At 35.5% G+C, this 13185-nt stretch overlaps 1 protein-coding gene across 4 annotated transcripts in view; it reads left to right on the top strand.

The window, feature by feature from the left end:
• Nucleotides 1-13185, top strand: part of LOC117106973 — a 23418-nt gene that overhangs the window by 2852 nt on the left and 7381 nt on the right. For 2 of the 4 annotated variants that reach the window (XM_033248490.1, XM_033248492.1), the window contains exon 2: nucleotides 3476-6784. In XM_033248490.1, coding sequence (XP_033104381.1) covers nucleotides 3634-6630 — 2997 coding nt within the window. In that variant the 5' untranslated portion in view covers nucleotides 3476-3633 and the 3' untranslated portion in view covers nucleotides 6631-6784. Of the gene's footprint in view, nucleotides 1-406; nucleotides 631-3475; nucleotides 6785-13185 lie in introns of those variants that run through there. The other 2 variants (XM_033248488.1, XM_033248489.1) reach the window with 2 other exon arrangements.

Below are 13185 nucleotides of genomic sequence, written 5' to 3'. Positions count from 1 at the left end.
TATGGAACGCCAAAAGGACAAAATACAATTGGCAGTTTCAAAATTGTCAATGGTCACTAAGGAGTGCCCATGTGACCTCAAAATCTCATCCATTTTACTTGTTGACACCGTCCAAAAAAGCTGTGAAACTTTAATTCAAAATAGAGAGCGTCCACTTGAGTTGCACTGCCATTGGAGTTTTGCATTGCCACCAATGTTTTGCACTGTGACTCTCAATTTTGCACTGTGATTCTCAGTTCTGCACCGTGACTCTCACTTTTGCACTATGACTCTCACTTTTGCACTGTGACTCTCAGTTTTGCACTGTGAATCTGTGTTTTGTACTGCTGACTCTGTGTTTTGCACTGGTGACTCTCAGTTTTGCACTGCTGCCAATTGTATTTTGTCCTTTTGGCGTCCTATACACAAGACCATTGAGGCCGAAAGAACACTCGCTGTGATCGGCACATTTGACAAGATAATTAAAATTACTGAAAGCTGATTGTTGGTTAATTAGGCCCTAAATGTTTGGGCAGGTGATTTTAGAACATTGATGGGCCATGTAGCCGGCTAGCAAGGTAGGCCTCAGTACAGAAAACATTCTTGTGGTGGGAAAATGGACAGATGATCTATGGTTAGTCATCTCCTCAGGTTAGTCATACATAATAGGGCCTAGTTACAGTATTAATTGCTGCGAAGCAGCCAATTCATATTCTTGACAGCAATTTGACCTCTGAAAGGTCATTGTTTGTCAAAAAACAAGGGGCTAAGACGACTGAAAAGCGGAGTTTCCCTTTCGTTCTGCCGGGTTAAACTTTAGGCGACGTTTGTAGACTAACCTACTCGTACCAACGTCCGCATGTCGCGCTAGCCTTATCCTACTCTAGGCCAATTAGACTAGCTAGGCCTAGTATGGTATAGGCCTATAGATAGGCCTAGCCTTGAAGGGACGAAGGTCCCAAAGAAAAACAACGTCGCTCCTTAATAGCTAACATTGTCTATTTAACATCATAATAATTCATTATTAGACTTATAGTTTTTTTTTTTTTTAATTGAACTCCACAAATCTCAGCCGATACCTCGCACAAACTCGTTAACGTCTCGTATCTATTGTCGTGACGTCATGGCTCGCTGGATCACACTTGCGATGTCGCTCTTGTAATCAAGCACTTTGGCAACACTCTTTGGCAGTCAACTCGCCCCTAGAAAACCCGCCCTTGGAAACTTGCCCCATAAAAAAATGTACACTTCCTAGACCATGCAGTCTTCAAAATAAAAATTGTAACCTTTGGTAATCAACTACATTTTCAACATACATAGAAATTTTTGAAACTTTATTAAAAAAACCTAAACCATAATTCACCACTATAGACACTTTTTGACAAAAATGAAAAATTACGACTTTAATTGTTACCCAATGAGAAGTGTTCTAATATAGACAATGGGTCATGTCTCATATTATTTGTTATATTTTTATTATTCATTATTTTCACTTGACTCGCATAAATAATTTTGTTCGAAGAACATTTATATGCAGTTGTACTTCGCAGCTCCAATGATTTCAGAGACTTCTTGCTTACGGTATTTCCATGGGCTCTAGAAACAAATGACAACTGCTTATTCTTTTTTTTTTTAAGACTTGTTTTAATAACAACACACAGAGACAAATTGAATTTGACAAAAAAAAAACTCGGCACCAGTTAATGAAATAACAGATTTTTGAAAATGGTAAAAAAATGGTGGTGGGTTGTTGGGGGTGGGGGAGTGGATGGTGGTGAAGTAGCTGTGGTTACGCCCTCAGATTCGAGACACATTGGATCCGTGAGGTTGTCTGAGGGATCGTTCTCTTAAATTGTTAGCTTTGTGTTAAAAGATTTCAATTGTTACTTAGAAGAGCTCGAAATTAAAGGTGTTCGAATTGGAGCGAAACATTAAATTAATTGGTGGGTATTCACATATTTGAAATAAATAATAGGAAATTTTTTGTTTAAGGCCAAGTAATTTTAAAGCCATGGGCTCTAGAAACAAATGACAACTGATTTTTTTTCTTCTTTTTTTTAAAGACTTTTTTAATAATAACACACAGAGACAAAATGAATTTGACAAAAAATACTCGGCACCAGTTAATGAGATAACAGATTTTTTTAAATGGAAAAAAAATGGTGGTGGGTTGTGGGAGGGGGGGGTGTGGTAAAGTAGCTGTGGTTACACCCTCAGATTCGAGACACATTGGATCCGTGAGGTTGTCTCAGGGATCGCTCTCTTAAATTGTTAGCTTTGTGTTAAAAGATTTCAATTGTTACTTAGAGGAGCTCGAAATTAAAGGTGTTTGAATCGGAGCGAAACATTAAATTAATTGGTGGGTATTCACATATTTGAAATAAACAATAGGAAATTGTTACAATTATAGTACCACATTACTGAGATGATATGACATTAGATTTCATTTCTTATCTGATGAGGCGGGGGCCGGTTTAGGTCGGGGATCCGTTTTAGACAGCTCTCTTAGATGATGTACCGGTAATAAATAAATAAATAAAAATATATATATATAAACATTTCTTATTTCCAGTCTAAATGTTTCAGAGGGCATTTTTAGGGTTGACATTTATCAGGGTTGTAACGCATGGAGTTTGTTATTTGCACCAACCATAAAAGTCTAGTGATCCTGATGAGTCACTCTGTTGACTTATCCTATATTCATACACAGATACCGTCAACATATTTAAAGAGCCTTAAAGTTATTCTCACAATGATAGCATAGCCTTTAGTGTGTCCGTAAAAACGACCGTCCGACATTGCAAGGTTCCTCATCTGTAGACAACAATTCATTTGTTGTTGCTAGCAAGTGACTAGTCATAAACCTTTTATGCTCCCATATTGGCAGCAATTCAATCACAATAATCTGTTCAGCAACTTTAACAAAATATGCTGTTAAAGACTAATGTATGGCCCTTGTATGTTAAAGTCACAGGCTCCGGAGAAAAAAACCAACTTTTTTCTGTCTTAGAAAAGTCAGTACTACAACACATCACTTTTTTTCCCTCCAGAGCCTGACTTTATAAGTGGCAGAGATCCTTACATACAGACCTGATATCTATAGTAGTACAGCTTCGATAAACAATTATAATAAACATGAACAATAGTTGTTGAGAGATGAACATTGTACGATCGTACCAACAGCGTTGGTCATCATGTTGAACATTTGTCAGTACTAAGCACATTATAGAGTAGGACATACAATAAAAATGTTATTTGACTAACACTTTCTAAACATAGCAAATTAATTTACATGATGTTGGTAGTTCTAATATTTCTTGAACAGAATTACAAAATACACTGTACCTCATCTTCATCTTTTCGTATTTTTCAAATTATTTTCTGTATTGGAACCTTTTAAACGATATACGACAATGGTAGCGAAAAACAAACACTAAAACAAATTCCTTTGTAAATATAATTGTGTTAAAGCCAATAATTTTCTCTTTATTTTCAGAATGTAGGTGTGTGCAGTTTTATTGAAATCTCGGTCATCATCCTCAATGACGTTGCTTTTGTCCTGACATCGCTCGTCTTACTATTTCTTTACTCATTGTTTGATCCCCGCCACTAAGTGTGTCGACCCAACAGTTATTCAAATTATTATAGGGGAAAATGGATGAGCATACGATAGAATGGATTCTAACAGACTTTGAAACTGACCCAGTGTCAGGTATACAATTGTCAGCGTTAGTGTTTATGATATATTATGGGTTTGAACTGCATAACTTTCTATTGGACATTTCTGATGCAACCGTTTTAAAGTACCCGTTAATGTTGTATGACGTTGGTCGATCAAGTTCTTATTTAGCTGGCAGTTGTGGTCACGGCTTTTTCTTGAATTCTCACATCATAACTGACTTAAGAGATTTCGACATAGTAACGATTTTAAATAACTACGAGATTCGTAAGAAATGTCATTATGATGATGAAGATATAACTGAGAAATTAGCTGACATTATAGAACACCAACATGCTCCTGAAAATGAACGCGACAGAGATTACTGTCCCAGTGATAATATGCTTAATACTACATGTGATTCCGACACCTCATACCTTAACGTAGAGGCGTCCAGTTTTCCAGGTTATGTCTTGCTGAGAAGGTGTAGACGTCATGACATGTCTCAATTGCCAATGAGTGAACGTTATGTCAGTAGTTCTGCAGTGATGAAAGGTAGGTTTGATTACTGGTGGAACGCCAAAGAGTTCATCTTGCAATCCTACAATCGAAGACGAACATCAGATTCAGAGTTCGAATCAGAATCAGCATCTGAATCAGCATCAGCAACATTGCCAAATAGATGGCCATCTTCTGGACCTGTCCTGTCTTTTGTCGACTCAAACGGTCCGGCAATAAATGCTTATTTAGGAAGTAGAAATGCTCCAATGACAACATCCATCAATGCTGACATAGTTATAGCACTCCCATTTCCCGATTGGCCAGAACAAGCTAAGGACTGGATAACACGGGCTAGACCAAGTGGTTGGCCAAGCCAGCTGTTAATAAAGGACGTTTTAAAAGCCGGCTGTCAAATTGTACCGACAGGACATTACAAAAGTCCCACAGAAGATTTTGAATGGAGGATTTCCTTTTCTTATGGAGAAATGTTTCTCTCTCGTTCTTTATCACGTGTTCAAAGAGAACTTATACACATATTTAAAGCTGTTGTACCTCAACCATCTTATCATATACTAAACATTATGTATACAGAAAGCGAATTGATTTCAAAAGAAAAATGGGTCAGTAAAAATATTGCTTCATTAATGTTTCATATTCTTGATATTTACAAAGAATGTATTAAATCAAAAATGTTACCGCATTATTTTATACCTGACAGAAATGTGTTGGAAAAATTTCAAGGTGACTTTATAGACCATGGCCATCGGTTGGTTCCAACAGACGAGCATATTGACTCTGTTTTGCTACCTTTGTACGAACTTAGAAGAAGTCCTTTGGAGATGCTATTGAAAAGAACAAAATTTTTGAGTCTTCCTGAAACATTGTATAATTTAGTGTTTCAGCCGTTTGTAAAAGCATCAGAAACAGGACTACGTGATAAAATGGTATATGTTGACACTTTGGTGTTACTGTCCAAAGCTCACTTTTACCAAGGCGATATTGAAAGAGCTTATCTACATGTACAGGATGCAATGGTATTTTATAGTAAATTAAATAATCGTGGTAATTGGAAGAGCATTATAGAGCTGCATATGGCAAATGCAGTCTTTAGTCATTACCATGGTAATTTGCAGTCAGCGCTTCGCAGTCTGAAAAAACTTGAAACGTTGATTGCACTAGATGACGACTCGTTCAATGAATATTTTGACCATTATCGCGTTAAGTATTTCATGTTATATGGTAGGATAACGACTTATATGTCAGTTATTGATGGTACTGAAAATCTTCAGAAAGCTGCAAGATTGTATTCGCAAACTGTTCATTTGGAAAAAGGCAATATTGGCATACTTTTAGATAGAATAAACTTTTTGTTATATATTGAAAAGGTAGATGAAGCAGAAAGACTAATAAATGAAATAACATCGCGCTTTTTTCCAACAGTTGAAAAAGACGAGAAGAACTCAGAAGAATATATTGAAGCGATGAATTCTGAAAATGACCACACAGAAACACATTTATCCGCCGAGGGAGATGTGCAGGTGAAAAAACTAGACTTGGAAAACATAGAAATACAAAATACTTTTCCGGAAGATAGCCAGCTGCAGACTTCTGATATGGAAATATTGTTTCCTGAAAACAAAAACCATGAGCAAAGTTTTCCTGTTATGCCTACATCAGATATCGAGGAAGCCAAAGTTTGTAATGAACTTTATAACACCGAAAGTTTTGAAGATGAGACAAATTTGGGGGCGCAGTTTACAACTATACAAGCCACAGAATTTGAGGACGACTTTGAATTCGAACAAGAAGATTTTGTCGAAATTCCAGATGATCTTCGTCTAATTGACTACTATTTTGTGGAAAGAATTATGCTTGCCCAGAGTTATGACAAAATTGGTATGAAACAAAAATCTAACCAAATTTTGGAAAAAGTTAAAGCTGAAATAACAAAATCACATTCAAATGGTGAATCTATTTTTCAAACTCTTGTTAAATTCATAGTTGAAAATGACTATGGTAATGCTTACCGCAGCAAAAAATTAGTTCGTAAAAACTGGAGTGATCCGTTTAGGGATTACAAGGGTTATTTGGTCTATAGTATTGAAGATTCTCTTATTCTAGACAATGAATTGCGTTCTGTTATCAAACAGAAAGGTGACGTCGTAAAGATTCCGCACCTTGTCGCTCTCTTGCACTTTAAGATACAAATTTACAAATTAAAGGGAAACACTGGTAGAGTAAACAAAATTATAAAGATTCTAGAAGATACCGAAAACATGAGAAATGAGAGTAAGTGGTTACTTGGACATCACCTGTTCCAGTTAAAGAAGGATGATCAAGCTAAGGCTGTTTTCAGTGAGGCGTCTACAGGAGAAAAAGAACCCAGTATTAAAGAAGAAATATTATCCAGGATAGATCAGGTTATGGATATTATAAAATCCTACGAAATACGAAGTATTGCGTTGGATGACGTTGTTTTCAGTGAACAGTAGTTAAATTTGTGTACTGTAATTGAAATTATTTTTAATGAAATGATATTAAAACATAGGGTTTTTACAATGGATTATAAAAATTACCTCGTCTATCTTCAACAGAGAAATTAGAAATTGCAATTGCGATTTTGCGTCAAGGCTAATGCAATTAACAGTAAGCCTATTTTGATTGGTTTTTCTGTATCATTGTGTGACAGTACATTTTTAAAATGCACCAGTGGAGTATACAGTAGTATACATTTACAGCAATTGTTATAGGCCTAGTACCTACTGATACTACAGCTGTATTACAATTAAAGTAGCTTACTTTATGTTATAGTACTATAGTATTGATATACCGTAAAACCTTAAATTGAAACCTAGTGGGCATAATCTCGAGATGAAGCCCATCTCGAATTGAAGCCCCTCTTTAATTTGCAAAATTAGCCTTGAAAAGAAGCCCATCTTAAAAAGAAGCCCATGGGTTTTTTTTCAAGATAGCATAGGCTTCTTTTTGAGATTTCGAGTACAGTATATACACTGTGCATGAATTTTAAAAACAAAATAAATTTTTAAAAAAATTTGGTTTATACAGGGAGTTGTACAGTTATTAACAACTTCTTGGTTTATACAGTAATTTTCAAGGTGATTTAATGCCAGTTAAATACACTTGAACAGATTGATGTTACAACAGCCTTATTTATTGTTTTATAGTACAAATTTACAGCATTAATTTTGAAAAGAAGCCACCCCCCCCCCCCCCCCCCCCCGCTCTTTACTTTGCAGAAGTAGCCTCGAAAAGAAGCCATCCAAAGTTCGCCAAAAAAAAAAATTAAAAAAAAGCCCAGGGCTTCAATTCGAGATTTTACCCTATTATTTTTATGGTACTGGGCAACAATAAGAATTACATTTTGTATGAATTGGAGTAAACATTTTGTTGAATAATCAACTAAAATCGAATCAAAATTGCAAATATTTCACGGTTGGACTCCTACAGGAATTATGTGGCTCCCCGTCCTCTGCTCGTGTTTGGCTGATCATAATTTATAACTAGCTGTTTAATAGTTGTCTATTTATAGGCCTATACAGTGTAACGATATTTACTACTATTTTTAAATAATTTGTCTACATAGGCCTAGTCTTTTTTTTTTAAACTTTAGTTGACTATTACCAATTTATTATAACGATATAGCCAAGTACATAACGCAGTAGAATAAGATTACTGCACTTTAGAAATGAAAAAATGTCATTATATATGCGCTGCAGTATTACACATACATTATATTAACATTATAATTCTAATTATAGAACAATTTTGCCAGACACTAAATTAAACAAAGTTTAACTAAATACATAGGCCTACATGTAATTCTATTATATTTTAACGTAAGGTTTGTAACGCCTTATTCAGACCATTAAATTTTGTTCCACAAAAACATGTGACATGCCTAAATATAGTCATAGCATCACATTATTACTATATATTTATGCATGAGTATATTTGCCCGCAGGGTGCGAATTGGCGTAACCTAGGATAGTTTGGTAATTCTCAATAATTATACGTAATCATCCTTATAGAACGTATTTTGCGCATGCGCTGTTTTCAAGTCTGCGTCGGCCTCAGTGTTCAGTGCAACGCGAGTTCGGTGGCTGCTCATGTTTAGGCCTACTTTTGTTTAATATAATAGCAAATGATATTATAATTGTTGTAAGACGACTGTCAGCCTAAGGTTTACTGAACATTTCACTTCGAAACATTGAATCAATGTAGAAATTAGGTTGATGAAACGTTTCATACATAGGCCTAATTCGTTTACCATTACATTGTGTTGAATCAATATTTAAATTTACAATGCTGAAAAATCTTCAACAGTTATTCTAAATTAAAACAATGAAATATACATCGAATCTATAGTTAATAACGTTAACAACGTTGAGATAACGTTGATGGAGACTTTCATATAAAACATATAACATATATTTATATTATATTATATATCTTCAAAAAAATGTAAATAACTGTGTTGGAATATAGGACATAATGTATCGTGTGGCATAATTTTCAACGAATATAGTCCTATAAATAAATGAATAAAGACGTGTGTCGAGTTTCCTAGTCCTAATATAATACGTTAATTGAACAACTTTTTTAACAATATTTTGTATTTTCAGACTGAAAGATGCCTAAATGTATTTATCTTCAGAATCAGTCACTTGTTTTATTCTTGCATCGATTCAACAAGGCTCAAGCTCATACAAAGAAACGTGTGTCGTTCTATCAAAATCTATTCTGTTCTGAGAGAAGTTTAACTCGTGGGTAAAACTTGCACCATCGTCGTAATCATGTACGCCACAAAAAATTTGGAATTCATTTTTTTATTTTTTTTATTTGATTTTTGTCCCAGTATTAATATGCATTTGAACTGCATTTGTTTCGTTCAGTCGCTGTATATTGTAATGTTAGGACTTGTTATTCAAGATATAGGATTTCTTCTTTTAAACTTTGTAATTTTTTTCATGTTTTCAAAAACGATTGCAATAAACGTATAAAAGAATAAGTATTATGTAAGTAAAGTAATTATGTGGCCCGCGAGAACAAGCTGAAAATAATATTTTCCATTAGGATTGGGTCCTAGATTTCTAACCTTAATAGCCTTGCATTCTCTTTTGCCGAAATGGCCTATATTGCCCTGCAAATTGCAGCGATTTCATCAATTGGAAGAACCATCGCAGCAAACAGCAAAGAAATACTGTATTACTGATGACCAATTGTATGATATATAACATTTTGACTTTTGCATTACCATACACAAGGGTAACCTTCTTAGGTCAAGATGCCCTGTATGTAATTCGGGAAGAAATAACACCCCTCCCAAATCCACCCCCGACTCGCACCTGCGGCGTTACGCGCCATAGCACACCTCTTATCCTGACCCTTCAAATTTATTCAATGAACAATTTAGGTGATATAGTTCAAAACCCTTGCAAACTACATTGATAACTATTTTTGTATAACTCAGATTAGCCGGTTACGGTACCCTTGAAAAATGGCAAATAATGTTAAAAGTATATAACCAAATGCTTCCAAATTTATGCTTGAAACAGCAATTTCCGGCAATTGAGAGGTTTCATAGACATCAATTGTAATAGGCCTACATCATCTAAACAAGTGTCGTATGGCTAAGCCTAAATGTAGTCTCTGCTGAATTCCCTCCCTGTCCTACTTTGTATTCCTGAATTCGTATTTCTCAATTAAATCCAGCTCTTGCATTTAATAATCATGTTGTAATCACAATGACCCACAAACACCTTCTAATATTCATAAGGGCTCCTTTTAAACACACACCCATTACTCTGGAACAATATTGTACACATGATGCATATAGAGACGATCAGCGGTACCAGGGGTGGCGCCAGCCGGGGCCAGAGCCCCCGTCAGGTAGAAAAAACCACATGCCATCGGGAGGAAAATATTATTGTGTATTTTATATGTATTTTGTACATATTAATAGAATCTAAAATCGATTAAATAAGCCTTTGAAACCCAGCTAATTCGAAAACTTTTCAGGGAGCTCCATCCCCTTTACCACCTTCGAATCATTTTGAGCGACGTGCGACCACTCCCACTTTGCTCTGGTGAACAAAATCTCTCCATCCCCAATCAAACATGGAATTAAAAATGGGACAGTGTGTAAGAAAAATATTATTAAATGATATATCAAGTATATTATTCCGGCATTATTGAACTTGGACTATAGCCTTGTAATGTACTTAATATTAAATAATATAATAATAATAATAATAATAATAATAATAATAATAATAATAATAATAATAATAACAATAATAATAAAATGTAATGTATCATTTCGGCAATAATTATCTTGGCCTTGTAATCAAGAACCTTCGTATTATACTATTTATAGACCATATAATTGATACGATACTAGGTATCATTTTAGTTTCATACATTTATTGTGCTCTCTGCTATTTTGGCAGGTCCTGTGGCATCCAGTTAGAGCTGTCTATTTTCAGCTTTTTTTTAAATAAAATAACTGTCACCCTGTTTCATTTGATAAATAAATGCCGGTATTTTCCGTCCTCTTGTTGTGCTTTTCCCTGAAAGCGGCCTTTTTTGAGTAAGTGGTGACTCTTTTTAGTACATGACCAATCCAAACTCATGTCTATGTATAATTTTTAGTTGTTCTGGCCTGTATACTTAAATATCCAAAACCAGGTCTAACTAACAAATAAAAATGTTTACAGTATGTAACTCAAGTTCAAATACAACTTTTTATTACTCGTGCAGCTCAATCAGATATTACATTCGTTATTATAAACGGCCCGCATTAGTTATTAGCATGGTAACATCATTGTATTAGGAGACTCCGAAGTTCTGCAGACGTTTAATCTTTGGTTGTGAGCTTTGACCAATATGGGATTTTCGAGTCGAGTCAAACGAGACGGCCCGAGTGGAGTTTCTTGCATTCAAAATGTCTGTAAAAAAAAAAAAAAAAAAAAAAAAAAACGCCACCGGTACCTCGCCATTAAATCGACATGGCTATGAGCAATATTGATATACAGATGTATGTTTCATCAATGGATTATTCCATTGTTTATATCGACCAAAATAGCTCTTCACGTTTCGTACACAGTCGGAACATCAACAAACCAGTGGTGGCTCCAGAATGAGGGGGCTTGGGGGCTATAGCCCGGGGGAGATTTTTTTTTCCGTACGAAACATTTACATGAAACTCCACTCGGGCCGTCTCGACTGAAAGCGACCCGAAAATCTCATATTTCAGAATTCAGGTCAAAAGGTCATCAACGACTTCTGATCTGATCTGAGCAGTGTGACCACTGCTTGGATATTTACCCAAGATCTTGGGTATTTTGACTTGGTCTTGAGTATTCCGTTGAAATCCTTGGGTATTTTATTTTTACTAAGAAAATTAAATATTTTTGTCATAGAGGAAGAATTAAGAAGTAACAAAGTATATGTCAGTCCATTCAAGTAATTATTGTTATTATTATTATTATTATTATTATTATTATTATTATTATTATTATTATTATTATTATTATGTTACTAAAAACAACCTGTAGGCCTACCTTAAGGGGAACTTGACAATGGAGGAATTAGAGAACAAAATCGACGTGAAGGGAAATAACACAGAAGATATTCCCCCCTGGGCTAGTTATTATTTATAGGCCTACTAAATAGTATGGTTCTTCATTACAAGGCTTAGGTCAGGGTGGCGGCCGCCACTTAATTATCTGGCGGCCGCCACATAATTATCTGGCGACCGCCACTTATTTATGGGTACCCAGGTTGCGGCCATTAAAGCGCATGATTGGCCTAGCATTTAATATACGGTAGCATTTAGCCTAGCTATTCATTTTAGCTACAGCTTGTAATAGCTTATAGACCTAATAGCAGTCATATAGCCATTCACAAAATATATCTATATCTTTGCTGTAGCACATCAAGTGTATTATATGTTCTGTTTTGCTGTTTATGTGAGTGTGATATTGTCTGTTATAGCTGGGTTAAATATTAAAGGGCATTAAATAGTGATTAAAAGCATACAATTAGCTGGTCACCAGCTATACCTTATAATGGCAGTCATATAGCACCCATTTCAAAAAGTGTTAGCAATTACATGGTTAAGTATTAAATAGCGATTAAAATCATGTTCGTAGCTGTTATACAATAGCTATAGCTTATAATAGCAGTCATATAACACCCATTTCACAAGATATAACATCACTAGGAAGCATTAAATAGCGGTTAAAAGAATGTCATTAAATAGGCGTTTGCGATGATAGGCGTTTAGGTTTAAGCACGTCATCAGGCGTTTGCGACGATAGACTTTAAGGATAAACATGTCAGCCATTTTACCATGTCCACTAATAAATAGGTGTTCGCACCAGCCATTGCATTGAAAAGGAATTAGTGTTAATAAGATTTTCAGACTGAGTCGCCAGTAGGAACTGTGTACCCTAATGCATAGGCATTTTCACCGGTCATTTGCAATTGAATATGTTGTTTTTTTAATTGGTATCATCGCAAACGTCTATTCAATGGTAAAATACTGACGTGCTCCAAACTTAATCCACAAAATAACCATATAATCTATCGGCGCAAATGCCTGACGTCCTTAATTCTAAAGCCTATCGTCCGCAAACGCCTATTCAATGGTAAACCAGTGACGTGCTTAACCATAACGCCTGTTGTTGCAAACCCCTGACGTGCTTAACCCTAACGCATATCTTCGCAAACGCCTATTCACCTGATGTGCTCAACCCTAATGCCTATCATCGGAAACGCCTATTCAATGATAAACTGCTGGCGTGATTAACCCTAATGCCTATCGTTGCAAACGCCTTTTAAATGGTAATGTGCTAAATTGCTTAACGCTAACGCCTATCGGCGTTTAACCATAACGAATATCGTTGCAAACGTCTGTTCAACGGTAATCTGCTGACGTACCTAACCCTATAGGCGCAAAAGCCTTCAATGGTAAATGGTAAACTGCTGGCGTGCTTAACTCTAACGCCTATCATCGCAAACGT

The sequence above is a fragment of the Anneissia japonica genome, unplaced genomic scaffold (assembly GCF_011630105.1).
Source record: "Anneissia japonica isolate Jap-2015-1 unplaced genomic scaffold, ASM1163010v1 scaffold288095_len80955_cov110, whole genome shotgun sequence".
Lineage (NCBI taxonomy): Eukaryota > Metazoa > Echinodermata > Crinoidea > Comatulida > Comatulidae > Anneissia > Anneissia japonica.
This window is presented reverse-complemented; position numbering and strand designations above follow the sequence as displayed.